Here is a 26789-nt window from a genome sequence, read left to right on the forward strand (position 1 = left end):
AGAGCAAATCTCTGTGGGCTTTAGGAAACTGTGGGGTGGCTGCTCTCACCTGCTTCATGACTGGCCTTTCTTTTCCTGCATATTATTTTCATTTCTACTGTTTGTAGTGTTTTTTCTTGCACTTTGCTCCTTACTATGAATTAGTATGCTGCTCAAAGCTAAATATCAGCCAAATTGATAAAGATAGGTTATTTATATCTTCTCAGGATTTAAATGCCACAGAAAAAGTTGGGGGACTTGAGCAGATCAAGCAATGTTTTACCCTGCAGCCCCATGTAAGTGACTAGCTGCTTTAATGGCAGGTACATTGACAGCTTTAGTTTGGATATGGAGGGAAAATAGATTGTTTTTTGGAAGACACTGCTACTTTACTCAAATTTGCTGCACTACAGCTCAAGGGTTAGAGCACACCTAGACAGTGTGACCATGCTGTAACTATCACTGTGTTCATTTGTAGTTTTTTTACTCAGAAGTTGAAGCTTCTTCTTCTTCCTTTAATTAGCTGCCTCTATCAGGACCTGTTTTGTTTTCTGCTATAAATGGTGGGTCAAATAAAAAGAAGGACAGATTTCAGGCAATTTGAGAAATTTTTCTTCTTTTATTATTTCTTCACACATATATATGTAGATATTGCTGAAGGGCAGCTATTACTGAAGGGTAGCTCAATCTTTTAGGACTAAATTGTTCCCTAGGAGTTGTAAAAGTGACTGTGTAAAGAAAACTTCAGCAATCTTTCCAAAGATTGCTAAAAAAATTCAGGAGTACTCTGCTGCAAAATTTCAGGCATTTCAGGGCATTTTCACTTCAAACTTCAAGCATTTCTATGGAAATGCTCAAGAGACAGCATACTTAATATATCCAACATCTCTGTTTGCAAAGAGTCTTTATTTCAGATAGAGGTATAGGAAGGACATTCTCAAAGATATAGAGGGTTACGTACAAAGAATGACGCGTTTCAGGCAATTTGAGAAACTTAACTTCTTTTATTAGTTTCTCAAACATAGATATTCAAGTATTGTTTAAAAGCAGACAAGCAACTGGGGGAATTCTCTAAACTAAGGGTAATTCTCTAAACTAAGGGTTTAAACTAATCTAGTCTAAACTCTATTTCTCTACACTAAGGGTAGCTTTGCAAAATAGTTATATACTGCCAACACTAAAGGGCCTCTGGAATGAATGCTAAGAAACAAGTCTAATTAAAACTACAACTCACTAAATAACTACATTAAGTCCCTAATAGGCTAGGTTGCTGTCTTCGAGGTATTCCAAGCAACCTCCATCAGCTTCACTGTTGTTCTTCTGCAAGGATGTGCAGGTGGAGCCAGTTTCTGCCTCCTTGACTTAGGCAACAGCACTGTTGCAAATGGAAGGTGAAGGGCAAGGCCACTCACGGAAGTGTCTGCACAACGAAACCATGTGCTGCACCATCTTCCTTTCACAGGAACAGGAAAGCAGCTTCAGGATTGCCACGGACAAATACAACAATCACAAAGAGTCGACGTTGCAGCAATCGGCTGCGAACTTCTCCATCAGAGCTTTGTGCAGGGAATTCTTCTCAGTGTTGGAGAGCATCATCCAGAGGTGAAAGTGCAGCTGAGCATAAGCCTCCATTGCCTTTCTGTGGGCATCCGGATCTCAGGCCAGGTACTCAAAGAGGTTGAGTGGCTCAACCTTTTGCATTGCTGGCGGCAAGCTGATCTCTGCAGGAAGCTTCTCGTTGCCTAGAACAAAATGGTCCAGGTGTTTCCATTTCAGGCAGAGCTGCATGTATGCCATGATGTCCCACAGCCGCAGTGGAAATTCCTTCCTGCGCCAGTAGACGGGCGGTAAGATGTTTAACACATGCATGACCAGAGTCTTCCAGTTAGAGTTGGAAAAACCTGTGCCGCTCAGCATGCAGGTGAAGAGCTGCAGGTATTTCAGGTGCAACCTCTTACATGGTATCTGCCTGGCAATGTGCTGGAAGAATTTTGCCTCCGCCACAGCGAATGTCTCAGGCCATGCTGTTCTAGTGAGGATGTTGGCCTTGGTGGGCTGACTGCTCACAAGGTTACCGGAGTTGCCTTTCTGGGCCTCTAAGGGCTGGTTGGCCACAAAGATGTCATAGTCCCCTTGGCACACCCCAAAAAGCATCTCCACCGACAGGGTCCTCTTGCCTCTGCTCAGCTGGAATTGGCAGGACCGGCTGCAGGGCTGAAACACCAAGTGCCATGAGTATGACTGAGGCACATGCAGCCACGAGCATCTCACCATCTGGAAGAACCAGCGGGAGGTTTTCTCCACATCCAGGTAGGAGCCGGTGCAGAGTGTCTCCAGGAGGCTGCGCTGCTGCTTCCGCTGCAGCTCCTCCTGCGAGTGGTGCAGGAGGCACAACAGCTTCTCGCCCAGCTGCTCGCTCTCACACGTGCACACCAGCTCCACACGGACGCTGAAGGTCCTTGCTGCCGTCTGCCCTGCACTGCTTGGCTCTAGGTGGAAGGTGTGCCCTGGCGGGGGATTCAGTGGGACCAGCACACGGTACACCCCATCCCACTCATGGGGGCTCCAGCCCTCAAAGGCACTGCCCACCCCAATGGCTACTCGAGGCACCGGATCAAAGCTATTGCTCACGCTGTCCACAAAGACACGCGTGAAGCTCTCCATCAGCTCAGCTGTCACTGAGCAGCCTCTCTCCAGGTCCTCCACAGGCCACTCTATACCATCCATTAAAAGGATGTCCTTCTCATTCCCAGCATCTTGGGTGTCTTCTCTGTTTTCAATTCCACCACTGGCATTTTCTTCCCTGCCACCATCACTGCCACCTTTTTCACTGGCAGCCACATTACCTTGTTCCTCTTCTTGTCTATCATTATTCTTGTTTCCCTCCACATTCACATCAGCCTGTTATTCATCCTTGTTTCTATCATTGCCATCTTCTGCTATCACATCCTTATTTACTTCCTCAGGTGCAGGAAAACCACTATGGGCAATTTCATTCCCACGTTGATTGCTATCTTCCTGCCCAGTCCAGTCTTTACTTCTTTGGTCATTGGCATGTCTGCTTTCCTGCACCTTCACATCCATGTATTCTTCTGTTCCATCTACATTGTCTTCACCTTCATTTACATCAGTGTTTTTGCCTGCCTTTATAGTAACACTATTGTTTTTTTCTTCATTTCCTTCTCCTTCTTCCTTTCCAGTGTCCTTGTCTTGGTCCACCTGTACATCCTTGTTTTTTTCTTCATTTGCTTCTCTAGATTTTCTTTATTTCCAGCAACATTGCCAGGTTCTTCTTCATTTCCTTCAGTGGTAGTGTCTCCTGGCATATCCCCATCACTCTGTCCTTCTTTCTTTAAGTGATAGCCATTGTCGACATCGCTGTCTTCCTTCACATCATAATTGCCACTGTTGACATCGCTGTCCTCCTTCATCTTCACATCATAATTGTCTTCAGTGGCATCATCCTTGTTGCCATCATCCGCAGCCACAGGACTGCCTTCTCTGTCATCTTCAGTGCCGCTGTTTTCTGCCTCCAGAGTCATATCTCTGTCTTCTTCACCTTCCTCTGGATCAGCGGTGTCTTCTTCCTGTTCAGTTATTCTCTCATCTCCCAAGGTCTTTCGGGAGCTCTGGTCCTTGCTGCTGCTGCTGCTGGCCTCACAGCTCCTTCTCCTGCAGCCCAGCCACAGGCCCAAGAGGAGCAGGATGCCAGCAAGAACCCAGAATGGCCACTGCTGCAGGGCACCAAAGAGCATGGCTCCCCAGCCCTCATCCTGCTGCTGCAGGGGCCCCTGCTCCAGCTCCTGCATCAGCTGGGCCATCTCACGCTCCAGCAGCTCCTGACGCTCCCGCATTCTCTGGTGCGTGGCCTCATCCAGCCCATCCCCAGCTGGCTGGGGGTACTGGATCAGGCTTTGCACAAGCACAAACAGCAGTGACAGTAAAGCCATGGTCTGCAGGAGGACACACAGGAGGGGCTCAGTGGGGCCGGAATGGAGACAGTGAGGGGCAGGAGCGGCAGGGATGTGGTGGCAGGAAGGAAAGGGCCCCCGGCAGCTGGCAAGGCTGCACCGCTGCCCCGCGCCCCGCGCCCCCAGCAAGGCGCTGCGCCCGGCGCTGGGCCCTGGAGACGGGGCAGCCCCGGGGACCGGCGCTCCTGTCCCAGCCCTCCTCCAGCCCCCTCTCCCCTCTGCTGTGCACTCACCGCTTGCCGAGGCTCTACTGGGGCAGCGGCACCGGCCTGGGGCCTTTTATAGTTGCCCCCATTGTGACACGGCCCCTGTGCTGTCACAGAGCCCAGAGCGCATCACAGGCCAGCCCCGCCCGCCGTCCCAGCCCGATCATGGAACTCATCATGGCCCCGATGCAGAGAAGAAAGGAACTGAAGTCTTTTTTTGCGTTTCAGGCTCTCTTATGTAGTTTGTCTCACAGCCACGCAGCACTCCCCCTATCCCAGACTGGATGTGAGACTTCAAAGGGTGATGCATGTCATCTGCATCCTGTTCTGTTTAGCACTTGAGACAAAACACCCCAACACCTCTTTCTGCTGCTGCTGGAAGGGGCAGATGAGATGGCTTGAGCTATGCTTGTAGGAAGCTACCAAAACAGTAATAGCCTCTTCAGCTGCACACTCACTAGGCAGAGGAATTTACCTCAAGGCACATGTTGGACCTGAAGGCACATCTGGAAGTGAAAAAGCATCTTGAGAAAAAATATCTGCGTTTAGTCTCAGAGGAAGAATTTGAGCCACCTCAGAGCATTTCTGTTTTGTTCTATAATTTTGGGGTTGGCGGCTTTTTTTTTTTTTCTTTTTTTTGAGGGCATAATAATTGTAATAAACACTACCAAATGTGAATTTCCCCTCTCCCTTCTTTGATGGAAGACAAGCAATGAAAAAGTGGCAATTGCTCTTTCTCTGCATCTTACTCCAACATTTGCAGTTATTAAAATTTGTATCTTCTTTTCACTAGTCCATCAGTTTGAGGTGATGTCTGCAAATGAATAATAATTTTTCTTACCACTGTATCCTCAGCTTTAAGAGGATTCTCTCCCTTTCATATTCAGATCTTTTATTTTCTGCTTTATGCATCCTTTAAAGACCAGAAGCCTTTTCCCTCTGCTTATTAATTTACTTAGGAAAAGCACATTAATTAAACAGTTACATTTGGTTGGTTGAAGGTTGCCCATGATATTTATTTAGCTGGAGGTTTATCTGGCTGTCAGAATAACTCACTGGAGAGATCACAATTTTATAACAATGCTGGTCAACCAATGTGACCTTCAACAGGACCACCTGTGGTGAACCTTGTGAGCCCGCCTGTGGCACTCATCCCTGCCTTTTCTGGCATGATTTTATATGCTACTGCACCTCAGGCACACAGTATGTAACTTCTGTCAAGCCTTCAAGACACTAGAAGTGTGATTCTGGAAATGCTGATAAATATAAAAGATAAGACTCAGAGATAGCCATGTTACCTCTTCTTCTAAGGTTTCCAGGCCTGTAAACGAGGAGGGACAGGAACAACCAGACAATCAATTTATGGAACACTGAAAAGGTCAAGATATTGTAATATGCTGTATTGCACTGAATCTATGGGATATTAAAATTCAGATGGTTCATTCCTAGAAAATATTTGCAGTTGCACAAATAGAGAAGCACAGATTTCCACCATGGTTGCAATTACACAAACAAATGGATCTACTCCAATTACAGTTCGAGACAAACATCCTTGTGTGAGCTTCTTTGGAGCTTTTATATTTGGAGTACTGAGTTGTTCCACTCAAGCAGAGGAACTTAACCTGATACCAGGGATGGAAGGCTTCTTCCCTTCTTCTTTCTCATAAACAAAATGATGAGAAAACATTAACAGTCAGATCAACCTCTGCTAACCTTTTAACTTCAGCTGTTGATATGATTAAGTCAGGAGCCTCTGTTAGACTATTTTTACCTCTTATTTTCTTTCTCTCCTTTCTGATCCTTAATTTGCACTTGACATTTCAATTGATTTGTTGGGCTAAGGAATTTTGTCACTATTAGCTTTACTTTGACAAACCTCTCTTATTTTAGCATAGAGGGTCCCAGAAATTTAGCTAGGAGCCATTTTGACATAAGGGAAAGATCAGGTTTCTGGTCTATGTGACCCTGTACATTTTACAGGCTTTTGAGGAAAAACTCCTTTTCTACAGGATGCAATTTCTAAACCTCTGGACATTGCTAGTCTAATCGACCCTAAGTGGTGCCCAACATTTTTTAAATCCTTATCAAAATCTGGACCTGCAGTTACAACTGAGGCTGCAGCAGGAACACATGGAGCAGAAAGGGTATTATATGTATCTCGCAGAAAATAGTCTTCTCAGTACATCCCTCCTCTCAGTGCTTGCTTATATTAAGCACTGAAAGTCACAGTTCTCTATACACAGCAGAACCTGACTATTTAGAAAGGAAATAATTTAGCCAGCTAACCCAGACAGAGAATTGAGGCATTACTTCAGGAGAAATGAGGAAGGTGATGTCTGCCATTAGTCTTCAGTTACAAGAAGAAATAAATCCTGTCCCAAATTAAAGCAAGAGTTGCAGACCTCTTGCATTGCGACTACAAACAAAGTTGAAAGAGTATTCTGGCAAGAGCTTCTGAATTTAAATACAGAAATGACACAGGTCACGTGAGAACCAAAGAATGGAAACATTAATAAAGGAAGCAAAACCCTGTCCCTGTCACTCCAAGATGTCTTCTGATATCCATGGCAGAATGGTGAATTTGACAGAAACATTTATGTCTGCCAGGCAGATATCCAGTTATAGGAAAAAATTCTGTTTGTCTATGAAAACGCAGTTTTCAGTAAAAAAGATGAAAAGTAATTTTGAATGTATATAAACAATACAAAATCATTCTTCAGGATATCTTTATGTATCAGGAGGCACATCTTTTATAACACTTTTATTGCTATATTTGTGAATAACTGTTTTGCAGTGCTATTTTAACTCAAATAATTAAGCTTTCCTTCTGTTTTATGTTTAAAAGTTTGGGGGTTGGGGTTTTTTGGCATTTGGAAGCAAGTCAACTGGAGAGCATTTTCTGTGCCATCTGAGGTCAAAAGTAACAGCATGGAGTCAGAGAAGGCCATTCAGCAGGCAATTTGTATGCTCAGTTGGGTATCCCTTCTGTAGAATGCAGCTGGTATAAACTATACAGGGTCTGGGGCTACAGAAACAGCAGAAATTAAGAAAGTGAATTTTCTAGGAAAGCTTGAAGTATAGAAAACTTTGAGCATGCTGTTAAAGAAGTTGTGAGTTTGGTTCAGGGGACTGCAGAGTTGATCCCTTCTTCAGTCATATTTCAATTGTTAATACAAGAGGAAATAGATCTTTTGATCACTTTTTCCTGTTAATAATCTGTTTTTAAACACTTCTAATAGATTGTTTTGCACTCATAGTATGATAAAAAACACAATTCTTGAAAAAATCAGCTACATGTGAAAATTAGATTTGGAAATAATGGTGCTTCTTTACAAGTGTTGAAGTAGTTCTCTCTTCTTTGAGTAACTCCAGCTTTAGAGCAGGTATTTGAAAGTTACTAGTGAATCATACCTATGTCCTTCACCATTCTAAACAGACATCTGCACTTTGAACCACTTTGGAAGCCTCAGCTGTTATGTGCAGTGCCTTCTCCATAAATAGCCAAAAGTTAGGGTGCTGGAGACTCCATCTTCACTGAGAAAATCCATTCTAAAACTTGCTGAAACTATTACTATCTAATCCCCAGCTTCTAAAGGTGTTTCTTTTTATCCCCATTCATTCTTTGTACCCAGCCTGAGCTCTGGGGGTGCCAGGGGTTCTGGAGGTCCCATTTGTATTCCTAAAGCTGCCATAACCCCCTGGAGGATCTTTCCTGTAAAATGAGTGCTGCTCTCTGAGTCTATGGCTTCCACAATCCCTTTTATTGGAATTATGTCTTTTAGAAATGCCTTAGTAAGTGATCCAGTGGTTGCTGAGCAATCAGAATTGCTTTTTGCCCCCCTGTTAGGTGAGATGGGGTCACCAGAAGATATTGAAGCCTTCCTGCTCAGGGCATTTCAGTGCCAGGCTCTTACAAGCACACACAGCTGTGCCGGTTGAGCTGACCATGGGGGTAACCTGCGCTTTGTCTGATACCCTTTCCTCAATAACAGCGTGTCTTGGAACTCTTTTCCCTTCTGCTGCCCTTGAAGAGCCATCCAGAAACACATTTTCTGCCTCAGGCCAGGCAATGTCTCCTGAATCTCCCCCAGGCTGGGTCTGGAGCTGTGTCACTTGAATGCAGTGCTGGGTTTCTTCCCAGCCCCTCTGTGGGCTGTTCAAACAGGAGGCTGGGTTAAACCCTTCCCCTGTCCTCAGTTCTGAATCCTCCTGTGCCACTGAACAAGTTTCACACTGTAATAACCGAGCACTGCTCATCCATTGCGAGGCTCTTTTGGTTATCAAAGCTTGAACTTGATGGCAGACTGGAACAGTTGGAGATCCTGTTGTCATCAGGTTTTGGGCCTCGGTTCTGTTGAAGCTGTGGCTGCACAATTCTGCAGACAATGAGGCCACTGTGGCCACTGGGTGAAACATTTTGGCCCAAGAATTCCTTTGGCATGGCCCTGTTTAACATTCCCCTACAATTCCAATTTATTTTCTGAGTCTGGAAGCGCCACAGCTGAGGCATCAATATTTTTGGTTGTTCATTTTCTCAAGTTTTGCTCTCTTTCTCCTGTCCATACCACAGCATGGAGGCTGTCTGAGGTTAAAAAGTCCTACAGTGTTCTGGCTGGAACAGAGAATCCTCAACCCAGGCTGTGTAATTCCCTATTTATCCTCAAAATTGTCTCAGCTCCTTTTTGGTCCAGGGAAATGTTACTTCTGAGATTGCCCAGTGCCTCTCTGGGTCAATTCACCAGGAATCTTCAGTCCCAGTATTTCCCAAATATTTAACCTTTTTCTCCACCATTTGCCGTTTCTTTTTTTTTTTTTCCCCCAATACTCAAAAGATATTTTTAGCCAGGAAATTCAGCCATTTCACTGGGGCTTTGTCTACCACTTGTTCTTGTCCTCCTCATTGGAGACATCTGATTCCCTGACTGGCAGGATAGGAGTGCTGTAGGGAGACATCCCTGGCTCCAAGAGCCCTGCCTTTAGCAGGGGCTCCATACCAGGCTGTGAGCCCTTCCTTCCCTCCCCTGGAATAGGGTGTTGCTTTTAGACACCACTTGTCCTGGTTGCTTCAAACTAATTTGGAGAGGCTCCCCATCAAATTCTCCCCCTGGGGCTGCCCACACCTCTGGGTTCCCTTCAGCACAGGCCTTGCCAGACATTTGACCCAAAGGTACAGCAGCAATAGCCTCTGTGTCACCTTTTACAATATTAAAATGCCACCATGAAATTCCTTCCTAGTCAATTACAATCAGAGTAGGAAGAAAAAGAAATTAGTTTATTTCAAACCTACCCGGCACAGCTCCTAACAGTGATTGAACAAGTGATACCAGCTCAACTTTCCCATTTATTCCTTTAATAATGAAAACATTCCTTTACAATTTTCCCCCCTTAGGTGTAAGATTCAGAGTGGATGGAGAGGCCCCTGTGTCCATCAGGAGAGGTGTGGAAAAAATGACGGGAGACAAGTCCATTCTATAATGTCAACAAGTCTCAGTTTATTTCAAGCACACATGTACAGTTATACCCATCATAATGAATCTCATGCATATTGCAAAATTTAGGCTCATCATTGGTGTACGAAAAACAGGCCAATCCCGCCTTTGGAGCTTTCTAAGCTTGCTTTGTTTTCCCTTACATTTATCTTTTTGCTGATTATTCTACTGTTGGGAACCAGCTTAGCCAAGGACATAAGATATTATTGCTACATCTGCTATTGCTGCACTGTGCAATTTTCAGCTACTGCTTCACTAACTGCACGTAGTCATGTCCTTTCTCACGAAGCCATTCATCCACAAAACTCTCCATATTTCCCCCGTTTTTGTTTTGGACCATTAAGTTAGTTGTCCACATCTTTTGAACCATGCGTTCTACCAGCTTCTGAAGACAGTTAAACAGACAGGGCAAGATCAGCAAGAGTAGGAAAACAACAATCATTATTCCTACTGCATACATGATAAAAGTTCTTAGCCAAGGACCTATCCCTAAACTTTTAAGCCATTCTGCTATCCCCAGACCATCTTCTTCTTTTAATTGATGAAGGCCTTGTTGTAGTTCTTTAATCTTAGCATGTATTGATACAGAATGATCAGAGAGATTCATACAACACATTCCTTCAAATTCCTCACATCCATGTCCCTGGGCTAACAACAAAAAATCAATGGCTGCTCTGTTCTGTAGTACGGCATGATTTACACTTTGTACATCCATAGCAAGCATAGCTAAAACCTCTGATGTTTTGTTAAGTTCATCTTTAGTCCAGCATCCCAATTATTCAGCTAACATCATAGCCTTTCTGGCAGCTCCTCCTGGTAACAGGGTTGCCACTATTACCTGTTTCAAAGTACTCCAAAATTGAGGTTGTCCAACCTGATCACATTCTAAGTCATGCACATCACGCCTCTTCCTTGTCTTCCCTAGCCTGTCCCATTGCATTAGCAATGATATATTAGGATGGAACAGCGCTAGTTTTCCTAGGTAACAGGGTCCCCCTTGTGGTTTTACCGGTATTCCATTTCAAGCTCTATCTCCACAGATCAAAAATACACCCTTTGGCAACCTTAAGGTTTGTTTATCTTGGAACCATCACAGTTAGAATATAACTGCGATGCTACCCTACCTGAGTCCAATGAAGAGTCCAGAGAAGCCCATTTGTCTCTTGGGTTATTTACACTCTGCAAATTCAATGGAACAAAGCTAAACCATCCTCCTGTTGAAACATTCCCTAAACTAGCATTAGCACTTTCAAAGAGATCTAATTCCTCTGGTGGAGATTGCAATGTTTCTTTAAGTGACAGTACCAACAAACATTGCCTATAGCCATCTCGTTGAGCTTCTGTGTAATCAATATTCTTTTCTGGCCCTTTCACCTTTGCAAAATTCTTGCAAATCGTCTCATTTTTTATTAATCCACAAAATTCTTCTGGTCTCCAGACAGGAACACCTGTTAGGCAGGTACGAATTGGATTTGTCACTCCTCCCAAGCTAAGGCATAGCGAACTTTGATTCGTTATGTTAGCCAAGGTTGCCCTGATATTTTCTCTGGGCTGATTAAATTGTATTAGTCTATAACAAAGATTAGTCAAAAGAACAGGATAGATTATCCACCTTATTGCTCTCATGATTTCTTCTGCTTGAATTTTAATTTTAATGTCTGCACATATTTAATAAGCTTATCTAATTCTATGTCTGGATTTCCTACTACCGGTTTTCCTAAATAAGATCTTATAGATACCTTCACTTGCTTTTGATACCTTGTTGATAAAACTTTTGAATTTGCTTGCTTAATTAATCTATCACAAGTGTGTTCTGCTTCCCACCTATAAAAAGCTAATATCTTTTGTTCTGGTGCTTCAAATAACTGTAAAGCTATAGCAACTCCTAAGCCTGTGTCTCGTATTAAATCTCTCTGCCAAGAATCTCCTCGTTTTTGAAAGTCACAATGTTTACACCAAAAATGTCGTTTTAAAAATACTTGATCTTCCCAGTATGTTTTTCCACATCCCCCACAAACAAAAGCAATCCAACTGTTACAATTAAAATTCCCACAACTAAGACACTCAGGATTCTTTGGTCCTGGAATATGAACAGTCTGTAAAGCCTCAATAGCTGTAACAATTGCCGTAAAAGTTAACTCGGAAGGCAAAAATTGGTCAATCACTGGGGAAAGTCCTCTTATCTCTTGAAGAATAGGTCCCACTGTGCGAATCAGCTTCTCTTTAATTCTCCTCTGGTCCTGATCCGTCAGGCGAGCTAAGAGACGACTCATCCAGAGCTGGTTTCGTCCATTTCGCCGGCACCCAGAGTGAACCTGTAGGGGTGGAAACACAAAGATATCCCCTTCCCCAATATAGGACCTTTGCTGGGTTCTGCCAAATACCTGTTTTAAGGTCCCTATATCTGACCCATACTTCTTTGCCCTTTTTGCTCATTTCTTTCTGTGCATAATGTACCATTGCAGGTGGTGCCTCTGAATCCCCAAATACACACAAATGATTAAGAACAAAGAGCACTTTCATTAACCTTTCCTGAACATCTCCAATCTCTCTATGTTTTTCCAGATAGCTCTTCAAAGTTCCATTTGCCCTTTCTACAATTGCTTGTCCAGTGGGAGAGTGTGCTATTCCTGTAACGTGCTTAATTCCCCATGATTTTAAAAATCTATTCACCCTGCCACCAATGTATGCAGGACCATTGTCTGTCTTGATCTGCTTTGGCACTCCCATTACTGCAAAACAACTACACAAATGCCTTATAACATGTAATGCTTTTTCTCCAGCTTGAGCTGTTGCCCAGATGTATTTACTATATGTATCTATAGTAACATGAACATATTTCAAGGGACCAAAACTATTTACATGAGTAACACCCATCTGCCAGAGTTCATTAGATGAAGGACCTCGTGGGTTAACTCCCCATCCAATGCCATGACCCCCATTATGATGACTACAGATGGGACAAGCTCTAACTATAGCAGTGGCATCTACATGGGATATTCCAAACTCCCGTTGTAACCCTTTTGCATTCTGATGAAACATAGAATGTGCCTCCCTAGCAAGCATTTGCCCTGATAAAGGAGAAGTTTGAGTCACTGTGACGAGCTTATCTGCCCGAGCATTACCCTCTCCTAAGCCAATTTCCCATTTGTGACTTCTTATATGGATGATAGCATAAGGATGTTCTCGGATTTTTACTGCTTTTTGAAGTTGTATGAACAGTTCAAATAGTCTCTGATTCCGTACTTCCTTGATAGCAGCATCCTCTATTCTTTCTACAACACCAACTACATACAAGGAGTCTGTAACAATATTCAAAGGCCCCTTTGGGACTGTTAGAGCCCAAATCACAGCTGCTAACTCCAAGGTCTGAAGGGTCATTTGCAGTAAGGATTTCATGATTCCAGACTTCCTGCTCCTGCCATGTAATTGCTGCTGTTCTTGACCTCTTCCCTGAATCTGTGTATGCCCTTATTGCACCAGGATTCGGTTCCTTTTCTCGCTGTGGCCATACCATCCAACTCAATTTTCCAATCCACTGTAATGGAGGATTTTTAATACTTTCAGTTATGACAGCACCTCCTACTCCTAACAGAGCTTCCTGCAGTTCTTCACTATTGGCCAAATACCATTGTAAAGAGTCCTTTTTCATAGGAATCTGTATTAGTTCAGGCTCTCGCCCATCAACCTGAAAAATTCTCTCATGACCCCGTTTTACCAAAGCTGCTAACAGTTCAATTTTTGAAATTAAAGTCTTTGTTTGCTGAAGTGGAGGGGTGTTTAGCCATTCTAACACCCTGATCTCCCCTGTTTTTGTTTCTAGTTGGGTTAAAGCCCCCAGCAAATGTTTTTCACCACGCCATATAGTGAGATTAAGCGGGATTCCCAGTATTCGTCGATGTACACGACCCTGAACCACACAGTCTGTAATTTGCTGAAGAGTTCTTTTCTGCTGAGGATTAAGGGTCACTGGTGCTGTTGGGTCTGTGCCCTTCAATAAGGGTCTAAGAGAATCCAACAGTTCATTTGGAAGGCCCACTATAGGTTTAAGCCATTGTAAATCACCTAGTAATTTCTGAGCATCATTTAAAGTAAAAATCTGTGTTTTCAGTTGTAATTTTTGAGGCGTTACCAAGCTTTGAGACAATGTCCATCCCAGGTATTTCCAAGGAGGAGTTAACTGTATTTTCTCTGGGGCCACAACAAGCTTAAAACGTTCCAGCAAATTTTGTACATGCTTAACCTGTTGACTCGTAAATGATTTAGGTTGAGCAATCAAAATATCATCCATATAGTGATAAATAATAGCTAGTGGCCACTGTTGCCTCAATGGTTGTAATGCAGAATCTACGTAAAGTTGACATAAAGTAGGGCTGTTACACATGCCTTGAGGCAAAACCGTCCACTCAGATCTTTGATCTGGACCTTCTCTGTTCAGAGCTGGCAAAGTAAATGCAAAGCGCTTTGTATCCCTGTCATGCAAAGCTATTGTAAAAAAGCAATCTTTGAGATCTATTATCAATAGAGGCCATCCTTCAGGTAACATTGCTGGATTAGGCAGACCTGGCTGTAGTGCACCCATTGGTTCCATCTGTTTATTAACCTCCCTTTTCAAAGTCCATTGCTTTACCCATATAGGCTCATTACTTTTCCAAGTTATGGGAATCGGGAAAGTCCAAGCAATGGCTATTATCCCAAAGTGTGCTCATTTGTCAGGACAACCCCTAGCTGTGCAAAAATGTCTCACCCAATTAGGCATTGCTCCGTAGGTGGCAATTGAACAATAGAAAATATTGCTTTTATGACTTTACCATCTATTGAGACAGTAAGAGGTGGCGAGCGACTTGCAAGAGTTAAACCTCCAACTCCTGTTACTGCTGTAGCAGCTGGCTGTAAAGGCCAATGTGCAGGCCAACACTGTGGTGCAATAATACTTGAATCTGTCCCCGTATCCAGCAAACCTGTAAGCATGCATTTTTGTCCCTTATACTCCAACAAAACCTCTTTTCTTGGCCTGTCATTCAGATCCAAAGTTAATAGAGTCAGTCCTCCTGTAGATCCAAATCCATCTCCCCCATGGCTCACAGCCTTCTGTGAGGATACAGCCTTAGTAACTTGCTCCAGAGGAACCAACTGAGCAATCCTTTGTCCTTAGTTAATCCGAATAGAAGGAAATGGAGTATGAACCATAATCATGATCTCGCCAGTATGGTCTGCATCAATGACACCAGGCAGCACAAATAATCCAAGCATAGAGGCCAACGATCTTCCCAATAACAAAGCTCCCATTGTCCTGCCCTCGATTATAACAGGTTCATTAACTCCAGTGGGGACCTTCTGCGGCTGTGGTGTCATTAAAGTCACTTCTACTGCGGCTGCCAAGTCCATCCCGAGGCTCTCTCTTGTGGCTGGACGCAAGGTGTCCTGTTGGACAAGCTGGAGCAGCTATTTGTGTCGGAGCGCGGCTGCTCTTGTTCGCGCTGTTTCAGGCGTTTCCCGGTCTCCTCTTACAGGCAGCAATGTTATGAGTATCCGATTTGCACTTAGGACACCATACTCCAGCAGCAGACCATTCTCGCCGAACGTGTCCTGTCCCTCCACATCGGAAACATCTCATACGGCCGCCGTAAAGACTTCCCTGGGTTGCTACCAACGCTTGGAGGGGTGCAAGAGCAGCTAACACTTGTGTCTGTGAAGCTAACATCTGTGTCTGTGAAGCTTTTGCCTGCTCTTTTAATCCCTCCCCCAGCTCTTTAATAGCCTCAACTAAAAATGCCTGCTGCCCCGTTGGTATAGTAGCCATCCTCTCTAATGCATCTTCTATAGTCCAATTAGCTCCTAATGTGTTTAGCACACTTCTTGTAGAAGCATTACAATTTTGCAAAGCACACTGCTTCAACAATAATCCACGCATAAACTCAGGCACTCCAGCTCTCTCTATTGCTGCCGCTGCCTTATCAATAAACGCTCCAGAAGTCTCATCCCTTCCTTGTTTAATTCCCATATATGCTGGCAAACCTCCCGGGTCTTTCACCTTATCTATAGCTCTTCGAGCTAGTTGCATTGCCTCTCGACACTTCTCAGGTCATAGCATAGCTTGTGCCTCAGTGTGAAAATATGGTCCTAAGCCCATCAATTCATCTACAATTACTCCATGAAGAGGATTTCCAGGCTGCCTTTGTATAGCTACAGCTTCATTAACTTCTGCCTGCCAGTGTGCACCAAACAGAAGTCTCTGATGCGGCGAGAAAATAAGCTTAGCAAGACTTCTACAATCTCCTGGTAACAATATATTAGTACTCCAAACATAATCCAATATCTGCCTAGCCGGTTCACTAGTAACTCCAAATTGACTCACTGTAGCTCGCAACTGTGACAACAATTTCCAATCTAACGATGTAATCTGAGCTGTTAACCCCCCGCCTGCCTGCTGCTGAAAAATTACAGGACAAGCCAGTTCCGCTGCCAGCTCCAAAGCCTGCCCATCTCCTTTGTCCAGCTCCTGTCTTGCCAAAGTCGCCCAAACTTCCCTCCGTTCCCTGGCCAGAGCCTCCGTTAGGTCAGACTCTGCCGTAGGGGTCGGCTCACTGACAGACAAACCTTGACAAACCGGCGATCTCTGTTCTGAGGGGGCTGGAGGAGCTGTGGGCTCACAACACGACTCTGTTTCCGTGTCCTCAGGCACGGGTCGCAATGGAGGTAACTCCACTGTAGACACAGCAGGTGGCATGGAAACACCAGGCAACCAGTCCTCCCCACTATAACCTCTATTTTTCTCTAGTGCTGAAGTTCTCTGTTCAGAAGCTTTCTTTTCTGCCTGATGTTGTAATAACTCATTGTGAACTACCTTCCACCACTTTCCCAACTTTTTAGCTGTCTTATCATCATCTAAAACTTCCTCCCACAGTTTATCCCCAAACTTACGCCACTCAGACAACTCATGTACTGTATGAGGATTTACAAAGAACCCCTTAGAATACCCATATGTTAATAACCCTGGCAGATCTTTTTGCAAATCAATGCCTTTAATCTGCCTTCTCTGCAAGAATGCAGTAAATAAATCATATGCTGCTTGCCTCTCCATACCTATATTGTCAGCGCTGTTGCAGCCCTCAAAGGTCGTCGGCAGCACGTATTGGCCAGGCTTGCCTCTGCAGTCACCTGGGGCACGGTGCACTCTGTTTCAATTCAGCACTTTTGCCGTCCTGGCTGCATCAGGACCCGAACCCTTTTTCGTCACTCCACCGTGGCGCCTATCATGTTGATCGGGTCACCATTTTGTGGAAAAAATGACGGGAGACAAGTCCATTCTATAATGTCAACAAGTCTCAGTTTATTCCAAGCACACATGTACAGTTACACCCATTATAATGAAGCTCATGCATATTGCAAAACTTAGGCTCATCAATGGTGTATTAAAAACAGGTCAACCCCGCCTTTGGAGCTTTCTAAGCTTGTTTTGTTATCCCTTACATTTATCTTTTTGCTGACCATTCTACTGTTGGGAACCAGCTTACCCAAGGACATAAGATATTATTGCTACATCTGCTATTGCTGCACTGTGCAATTTTCAGCTACTGCTTCACTAACTGCACGTAGTCATGTCCTTTCTCACAAAGCCATTCATCCACAAAACTCTCCATAAAATGCAGCCTCAAATATCCCCATAATCCAACCAGGAGCCCCCCAAAGCTTCCCCTTCTACCACAAGCCCATGGTGAGAGAGAAATCAGAGTAGAAGTCCTGTGATTTTGGGAACAATCCTGAAATTCTGGGAAAAACTCCAAAATCCTTGGGAAAAAACCCAAATCCAGCCTCTATTATCCCTAAAATCCACCCTAAAACTCCCCAAAGCTTCCCCTTCTGGGACAAACCCATGGTAACAGCAGAATCTTCAGAAAAATACACCAATTTTGGGAACAATCCTGAAATTCTTGGAAAAAACCCACAAAATTCAATTTGGAACCCACCCAAAATCCCGTGGGAAACACCCAAATCCAGCCAGGAACCCCCCAGAATTCACCCTGAATCTCCCAAACCTTCCCCTTCTACCCCACAGTGAGATCCAAATCCAGGAGAGAATCCACAGATCCTTGGGAAAACAGGAAAATTTGGGAAAAAGCCTGAAATCCGGGGAAGAAACAGAAATGCAGCCAGAAATCCACTCCCAATCCACTGGGAAGGACCCCAGACCCCTGTTGGAACCTCCTAAATTCCTCTAAATTCCTCCAAAATCCTGCTGAAATTACCCAAATTCCTTCTAGGATATGGAGAGTTTTGTGGATGAATGGCTTAGTGAGAAAGGACATGACTACGTGCAGTTAGTGAAGCAGTAGCTGAAAATTGCACAGTGCAGCAATAGCAGATGTAGCAATAATATCTTATGTCCTTGGGTAAGCTGGTTCCCAACAGTAGAATGTTCAGCAAAAAGATAAATGTAAGGGAAAACAAAGCAAGCTTAGAAAGCTACAAAGGCGGGGTTGACCTGTTTTTCATACACCAATGATGAGCTTAAATTTTGCAATATGCATAAGCTTCATTATAACGTGTATAACTATACATGTGTGCTTGAAATAAACTGAGACTTGTTGACATTATAGAATGGACTTGTCTCCCGTCATTTTTTCCACAAAATGGTGACCCGATCGACGTGATAGGCGCCACGGTGGAGTGACGAAAAAGGGTTCGGGTCCTGATGCAGCCAGGATGGCAAAAGTGCTGAATTGAAATAGAGTGCACCGTGCCCCAGGTGACTGCAGGGGCAAGCCTGGCCGATACGTGCTGCCGACGACCTCGGAGGGCTGCAACAGCGCTGACAATATAGGTATGGAGAGGCAAGCAGCATATGATTTATTTACTGCATTCTTGCAGAGAAGGCAGATTAAAGGCATTGATTTGCAAAAAGATCTGCCAGGGTTATTAACATATGGGTATTCTAAGGGGTTCTTTGTAAATCCTCATACAGTACATGAGTTGTCTGAGTGGCGTAAGTTTGGGGATAAACTGTGGGAGGAAGTTTTAGATGATGATAAGACAGCTAAAAAGTTGGGAAAGTGGTGGAAGGTAGTTCACAATGAGTTATTACAACATCAGGCAGAAAAGAAAGCTTCTGAACAGAGAACTTCAGCACTAGAGAAAAATAGAGGTTATAGTGGGGAGGACTGGTTGCCTGGTGTTTCCATGCCACCTGCTGTGTCTACAGTGGAGTTACCTCCCTTGCGACCTGTGTCTGAGGACACGGAAACAGAGTCACGTGAGCCCACAGCTCCTCCAGCCCCCTCAGAACAGAAATCGACAGTTTGTCAAAGTTTGTCAGTAAGCCGATCCCTAGGGCAGAGTCTGACCTAACGGAGGCTCTGGCCAGGGAACGGAGGGAAGTTTGGGCGACTTTGGCAAGAGAGGAGCTGGACAAAGGAGATGGGCAGGCATTGGAACTAGCAGCAGAACTGGCTTGTCCTGTAATTTTTCAGCAACAGGCAGGCAGAGGGTTAACAGCTCAGATTACACCGTTAGATTGGAAGTTATTGTCACAGTTGCGAGCTACAGTGAGTCAATTTGGAGTTACTAGTGAACCGGCTAGGCAGATACTGGATTATGTTTGGAGTACTAATATATTGTTACCAGGAGATTGTAGAAGTCTTGCTAAGCTTATTTTCTCGCCGCATCAGAGACTTCTGTTTGGTGCACACTGGCAGGCAGAAGTTAATGAAGCTGTAGCTATACAAAGGCAGCCTGGAGATCCTCTTCATGGAGTAACTGTAGATGAATTGATGGGCTTAGGACCATATTTTCGCACTGAGGCACAAGCTATGCTAGGACCTGAGAAGTGTCGAGAGGCAATGCGACTAGCTCGAAGGGCTATAGATAAGGTGAAAGACCCGGGAGGTTTGCCAGCGTATATGGGAATTAAACAAGGAAGGGATGAGACTTTTGGAGCGTTTATTGATAAGGTAGCGGCAGCAATAGAGAGAGCTGGAGTGCCTGAGTTAATGCGTGGATCATTGTTGAAGCAGTGTGCTTTGCAAAATTGTAATGCTTCTACAAGAAGTGTGCTAAACACATTAGGAGCTAATTGGACTATAGAAGATGCATTAGAGAGGATGGCTACTATACCAACGGGGCAGCAGGCATTTTTAGTTGAGGCTATTAAAGAGCTGGGGGAGGGATTAAAAGAGCAGGCAAAAGCTTCACAGACACAAGTGTTAGCTGCTCTTGCACCCCTCCAAGCGTTGGTAGCAACCCAGGGAAGTCTTTACGGCGGCCGTATGAGATGTTTCCGATGTGGAGGGACAGGACACGTTCGGCGAGAATGGTCTGCTGCTGGAGTATGGTGTCCTAAGTGCAAATCGGATACTCATAACATTGCTGCCTGTAAGAGGAGACCGGGAAACGCCTGAAACAGCGCGAACAAGAGCAGCCGCGCTCCGACACAAATAGCTGCTCCAGCTTGTCCAACAGGACACCTTGCGTTCACCCACAAGAGAGAGCCTCGGGATGGACTTGGCAGCCGCAGTAGAAGTGACTTTAATGACACCACAGCCGCAGAAGGTCCCCACTGGAGTTAATGAACCTGTTATAATCGAGGGCAGGACAATGGGAGCTTTGTTATTGGGAAGATTGTCGGCCTTGTCCTGGGTTGTAAAATAAGCTTGTATTCTATTTGCCATCTGTTGAAGGCAAACCTGTTGGACAGGTTTTGTTATCTCTCCCAAAGACAATGGTTTGCCCCGTAGAGGCAATGGTTTGTTTATACACTATTGATTGACTCACTGCCGGGCTGGTAAATGTAACACCGTGAGGGGTCCCACCCAGAGGGGGAAGCCAAGCACTCTATTATTGGATAAAGGGGTAGCTTTTGGGGAGAGAAGCAGCTCGCTCTCTCTCTTCGCGGGATTCCCGGAGAAGCAGCTCTCTTCGGCGGCACTCGCAGCGAAGCAGCCGGCGCGCTGAGGCGACGGCGGCGGAGCTCAGAGGCAACCCCGGCACAGAGGAAGACCGGCCCCACTGCCACCAGATCTTCAGAGGAAAACTATACCCTTCAAAAGATCACCACTGCAGCTGCAGTTCATCAGCCACTGCAAGGGAAGCAATTGTCCCAGCAGAACTGCCACTGGCACCCCGACTCCTCAGATTCTGGACTTTTTTCACTGGTTTTGTTTGTACCGATTGCATTTGCCTTTTTAAATTGTTGTCTAGTTTTCTCCTAGTAAAGAATTGTTACTCCCATTCCCATATCTTTGCCTGAGAGCCTTTTAATTTAAAGATCCTGGTAATTCAGAGGGAGGGGGGTTTGCCGTTCTCCACTGCACAGGAGGCTTTGCCCTCTTTCACAGACTCCTGTCTTGTCGAACCAAGACAGCCTCTATGCTTGGATTGTTTGTGCTGCCTGGTGCCATTGATGCAGACTATACTGGTGAAATCATGATTATGGTTCATACTCCATTTCCTCATATTCGGATTAATAAAGGACAAAGGATTGCTCAATTAGTTCCTCTGGAGCAAGTTACTAAAGCTGTATCCTCACAGAAGGCTGTGAGCCATGGGGGAGATGGATTTGGATCTACAGGAGGCTTGACTCTATTAACTTTGGATCTGAATGACAGGCCAAGAAAAGAGGTTTTGTTGGAGTATAAGGGACAAAAATGCATGCTTACAGGTTTGCTGGATACAGGTGCTGATTCAAGTATTATTGCACCACAGTGTTGGCCTGCACATTGGCCCTTACAGCCAGCTGCTACAGCAGTAACAGGGGTTGGAGGTTTAACTCTTGCAAGTCGCTCGCCATCTCTTACTGTCTCAATAGATGGTAAAGTCATAAAGGCAATATTTCCTGTTGTTCAATTGCCACCTACGGAGCAATGCCTAATTGGGTGAGACATTTTTGCACAGCTAGGGGTTGTCCTGACAAATGAGCACCCTTTGGGATAATAGCCATTGCTTGGACTTTCCCGATTCCCATAACTTGGAAAAGTAATGAGCCTATATGGGTAAAGCAATGGCCTTTAAAAAGGGAAAGTCTGCAACATGCTCATGCCTTGGTCACTGAACAATATCAACAAGGGCATCTGAAATTTTCTACGAGTCCTTGGAATACCCCTATCTTTGTGATAAAGAAAAAGTCAGGGAAATATTTGCTACATGACTTGCGGGAGGTTAATAAACAGATGGAGCCAATGGGTGCACTACATCCAGGTCTGCCTAATCCAGCAATGTTACCTGAAGGATGGCCTCTATTGATAATAGATCTCAAAGATTGCTTTTTTACAATAGCTTTGCATGACAGGGATACAAAGTGCTTTGCATTTACCTTGCCAGCTCTGAACAGAGAAGGTCCAGATCAACGATTTGAATGGACGGTTTTGCCTCAGGGTATGCGTAACAGCCCTACTTTATGTCAACTTTACGTAGATTCTGCATTACAACCATTGAGGCAACAGTGGCCACAAGCTATTATTTATCACTATATGGATGATATTTTAATTGCTCAACCTAAATCATTTACGAGTCAACAGGTTAAGCATGTACAAAATTTGCTAGGACGTTTTAAGCTTGTTGTAGCCCCAGAGAAAATACAGTTAACTCCTCCTTAGAAATATCTAGGATGGACATTGTCTAAAAACTTGGTAACACCTCAAAAATTAGAACTGAAAACACAGATTTTTACTTTAAATGATGCTCAGAAATTACTAGGTGATTTACAATGGCTTAAACCTATAGTGGGCCTTCCAAATGAACTGTTGGATTCTCTTAGACCCTTGTTGAAGGGCACAGACCCAACAACACCGGTGACCCTTAATCCTCAGCAGAAAAGAACTCTTCAGCAAATTACAGACTGTGTGGTTCAGGGTCGTGTACATCGGCGAATACTGGGAATCCCACTTAATCTCACTATATGGCATGGTGAAAAACATTTGCTGGGGGCTTTAACCCAGCTAGAAACAAAAAAAGGGGAGATCAGGGTGTTAGAATGGCTATCCCCTCCACTTCAGCAAACAAAGACTTTAATTTAAAAAATTGAACTGTTAGCAGCTTTGGTAAAACGGGGTCATGAGAGAATTTTTCAGGTTGATGGGCGAGAGCCTGAACTAATACAGCTTCCTATGAAAAAGGACTCTTTACAATGGTATTTGGTCAATAGTGAAGAATTGCAGGAAGCTCTGTTAGGAGTAGGAGGTGCTGTCATAACTGAAAGTATTAAAAATCCTCCATTAGAGAGGATTGGAAAATTGAGTTGGATGGTTCGGCCACAGCAAGAAAAGGAGCCGATTCCTGGTGCAATAACGGCATACACAGATGCAGGGAAGAGGTCAAGAACAGCAGCAATTACATGGCAGGAGCAGGGAGTCTGGAATCATGAAATCCTTACTGCAAATGACCCTTCAGACCTTGGAGTTAGCAGCTGTGATTTGGGCTCTAACAGTCCCAAAGGGGCCTTTGAATATTGTTACAGACTCCTTGTATGTAGTTGGTGTTGTAGAAAGAATAGAGGATGCTGCTATCAAGGAAGTACGGAATCAGAGACTATTTGAACTGTTCATACAACTTCAAAAAGCAGTAAAAATCCGAGAACATCCTTATGCTATCATTCATATAAGAAGTCACAAATGGGAAATTGGCTTAGGAGAGGGTAATGCTCGGGCAGATAAGCTCGTCACAGTGACTCAAACTTCTCCTTTATCAGGGCAAATGCTTGCTAGGGAGGCACATTCTATGTTTCATCAGAATGCAAAAGGGTTACAACGGGAGTTTGGAATATCCCATGTAGATGCCACTGCTATAGTTAGAGCTTGTCCCATCTGTAGTCATCATAATGGGGGTCATGGCATTGGATGGGGAGTTAACCCACGAGGTCCTTCATCTAATGAACTCTGGCAGATGGGTGTTACTCATGTAAATAGTTTTGGTCCCTTGAAATATGTTCATGTTACTATAGATACATATAGTAAATACATCTGGGCAACAGCTCAAGCTGGAGAAAAAGCATTACATGTTATAAGGCATTTGTGTAGTTGTTTTGCAGTAATGGGAGTGCCAAAGCAGATCAAGACAGACAATGGTCCTGCATACATTGGTGGCAGGGTGAATAGATTTTTAAAATCATGGGGAATTAAGCACGTTACAGGAATAGCACACTCTCCCACTGGACAAGCAATTGTAGAAAGGGCAAATGGAACTTTGAAGAGCTATCTGGAAAAACATAGAGAGATTGGAGATGTTCAGGAAAGGTTAATGAAAGTGCTCTTTGTTCTTAATCATTTGTGTGTATTTGGGGATTCAGAGGCACCACCTGCAACGGTACATTATGGACAAAAAGAAATAAACAAAAAGGGCAAAGAAGTATGGGTCAGGTATAGGGACCCTAAAACAGGTATTTGGCAGAACCCAGCAAAGGTCCTATATTGGGGAAGGGGATATCTTTGTGTTTCCACCCCTACAGGTTCACTCTGGGTGCCAGCAAAGTGGACCAAACCAGCTCTGGATGAGTCGTCTCTTAGCTCGCCTGACGGATCAAGACCAGAGGAGAATTAAAGAGAAGCTGATTCGCACAGTGGGACCTATTCTTCAAGAGATAAGAGGACTTTCCCCAGTGATTGACCAATTTTTGCCTTCCGAGTTAACTTTTACGGCAATTGTTACAGCTATTGAGGCTTTACAGACTGTTCATATTCCAGGACCAAAGAATCCTGAGTGTCTTAGTTGTGGGAATTTTAATTGTAACAGTTGGATTGCTTTTGTTTGTGGGGGATGTGGAAAAACATACTGGGAAGATCAAGTATTTTTAAAACGACATTTTTGGTGTAAACATTGTGACTTTCAAAAACGAGGAGATTCTTGGCAGAGAGATTTAATACGAGACACAGGCTTAGGAGTTGCTATAGCTTTACAGTTATTTGAAGCACCAGAACAAAAGATATTAGCTTTTTATAGGTGGGAAGCAGAACACGCTTGTGATAGATTAATTAAGCAAGCAAATTCAAAAGTTTTATCAACCAGGTGTCAAAAGCAAGTGAAGGTATCTATAAGATTTATTTAGGAAAACCGGTAGTAGGAAATCCAGACATAGAATTAGATAAGCTTATTAAATATGTGCAGACATTAAAATTAAAATTCAAGCAAAAGAAATCATGAGAGCGATAAGGTGGATAATCTATCTTGTTCTTTTGACTAATCTTTGTTATAGACTAATACAATTTAATCAGCCCAGAGAAAATATTTAGGTAACCTTGGCTAACATGACTAATCAAAGTTCGCTATGCCTTAGCTTGGGAGGAGTGACAAATCCATTTCGTACCTGCCTAACAGGTGTTCCTGTCTAGAGACCAGAGGAATTTTGTGGGTTGATAAGGAATCAGACGCTTTGCAAGAATTTTGTAAAGGTGAAAAGGCCAGACAAAAATATTGCTTACACAGAAGCTCAACGAGATGGCTATAGGCAATGTTTGTTGGTACTGTCACTTAAAGAAACATTGCAATCTCCACCAGAGGAATTAGATCTCTTTGGAAGTGCTAATGCTAGTTTAGGGAATGTTTCAACAGGAGGATGGTTTAGCTTTGTTCCATTGAATTTGCAGAGTGTAAATAACCCAAGAGACAAATGGGCTTCTCTGGACTCTTGACTGGACTCAGGTAGGGTAGCATCACAGTTATATTCTAACTGTGATGGTTCCAAGATAACGAAACCCTTAAGGTTGCCAAAGGGTGTATTTTTGATCTGTGGAGATAGAGCTTGAAATGGAATTCCGGTAAAACCACAAGGGGGACCCTGTTACCTAGGAAAACTAGCGCTGTTCCATCCTAATATATCAGTGCTAATGCAATGGGACAGGCTAGGGAAGACAAGGAAGAGGCGTGATGTGCATGACTTAAAATGTGATCAGGTTGGACAACCTCAATTTTGGAATACTTTGAAACAGGTAATAGTGGCAACCCTGTTACCAGGAGGAGCTGCCAGAAAGGCTATGATGTTAGCTGAACAATTGGGATGCTGGACTAAAGATGAACTTAACAAAACATCAGAGGTTTTAGCTATGCTTGCTATGGATGTACAAAGTGTAAATCATGCCGTACTACAGAACAGAGCAGCAATTGAATTTTTGTTGTAAGCCCAGGGACATGGATGTGAGGAATTTGAAGGAATGTGTTGCATGAATCTCTCTGATCATTCTGTATCAATACATGCTAAGATTAAAGAACTACAACAGGGCCTTCATCAATTAAAAGAAGAAGATGGTCTGGGGATAGAAGAATGGCTTAAAAGTTTAGGGATCGGTCCTTGGCTAAGAACTTTTATCATGTATGCAGTAGGAATAATGATTGTTGTTTTACTACTCTTGCTGATTTTGCCCTGCCTGTTTAACTGTCTTCAGAAGCTGGTAGAACGCATGGTTCAAAAGATGTGGACAACTAACTTAATGGTCCAAAACAAAAACGGGGGAAATATGGAGAGTTTTGTGGATGAATGGCTTCGTGAGAAAGGACATGACTACGTGCAGTTAGTGAAGCAGTAGCTGAAAATTGCACAGTGCAGCAATAGCAGATGTAGCAATAATATCTTACGTCCTTGGCTAAGCTGGTTCCCAACAGTAGAATGTTCAGCAAAAAGATAAATGTAAGGGAAAACAAAGCAAGCTTAGAAAGCTCCAAAGGCGGGATTGACCTGTTTTTAATACACCAATGATGAGCTTAAATTTTGCAGTATGCATGAGCTTCATTATAACGGGTATAACTGTACATGTGTGCTTGAAATAAACTGAGACTTGTTGACATTATAGAATGGACTTGTCTCCCGTCATTTTTTCCACACTGCTGTGTGATTGACAGCTCTGCCAGGCCAGGCTGGGGGCGGGGCTCTGTCCCACCACAAACCAAGGCCTGACCCGCCCCCGGCCCCACACGGGCATTCCGAGCATCCCAAGGTGTCTCGGGACATCGATCTCATCCAGCCTCTGACAGCGACCACGGTGACACTGCAGAACCTCATGGAACCAAGGGGCCATGGTGACACTGTGCTGCCTCATGGAATCAAGGAGACCATTGTGAACTCAGAGACCCCAAGGAACCAAGGGTCCATGGTGACCTTGCGCAGCCACAGTGTCACAGAGGAGCCGTTGTGACACAGCGAGGGCACAGGGAGCCGAGGGGCC

The 26789-nt window shown here is 44.1% G+C and overlaps 2 protein-coding genes across 2 annotated transcripts in view; both read right to left on the reverse strand.

Moving 5' to 3' along the window:
• The window catches only part of LOC144246558 (uncharacterized), a gene marked incomplete at its 5' end in the record, with an annotated part of 597045 nt that overhangs the window by 191751 nt on the left and 378505 nt on the right, over window positions 1–26789 (reverse strand).
• LOC144246415 (uncharacterized) lies at window positions 1486–22502 on the reverse strand. The gene is given in 10 exon segments (XM_077783812.1): window positions 1486–3198; window positions 3258–3630; window positions 3712–3932; window positions 11850–11960; window positions 12892–12947; window positions 14457–14535; window positions 16246–16353; window positions 16493–16590; window positions 18857–18874; window positions 22475–22502. Coding segments are annotated over 10 exon segments (2805 nt in total).

The sequence above is a fragment of the Lonchura striata genome, chromosome 6 (assembly GCF_046129695.1).
Source record: "Lonchura striata isolate bLonStr1 chromosome 6, bLonStr1.mat, whole genome shotgun sequence".
Classification (NCBI taxonomy): domain Eukaryota; kingdom Metazoa; phylum Chordata; class Aves; order Passeriformes; family Estrildidae; genus Lonchura; species Lonchura striata.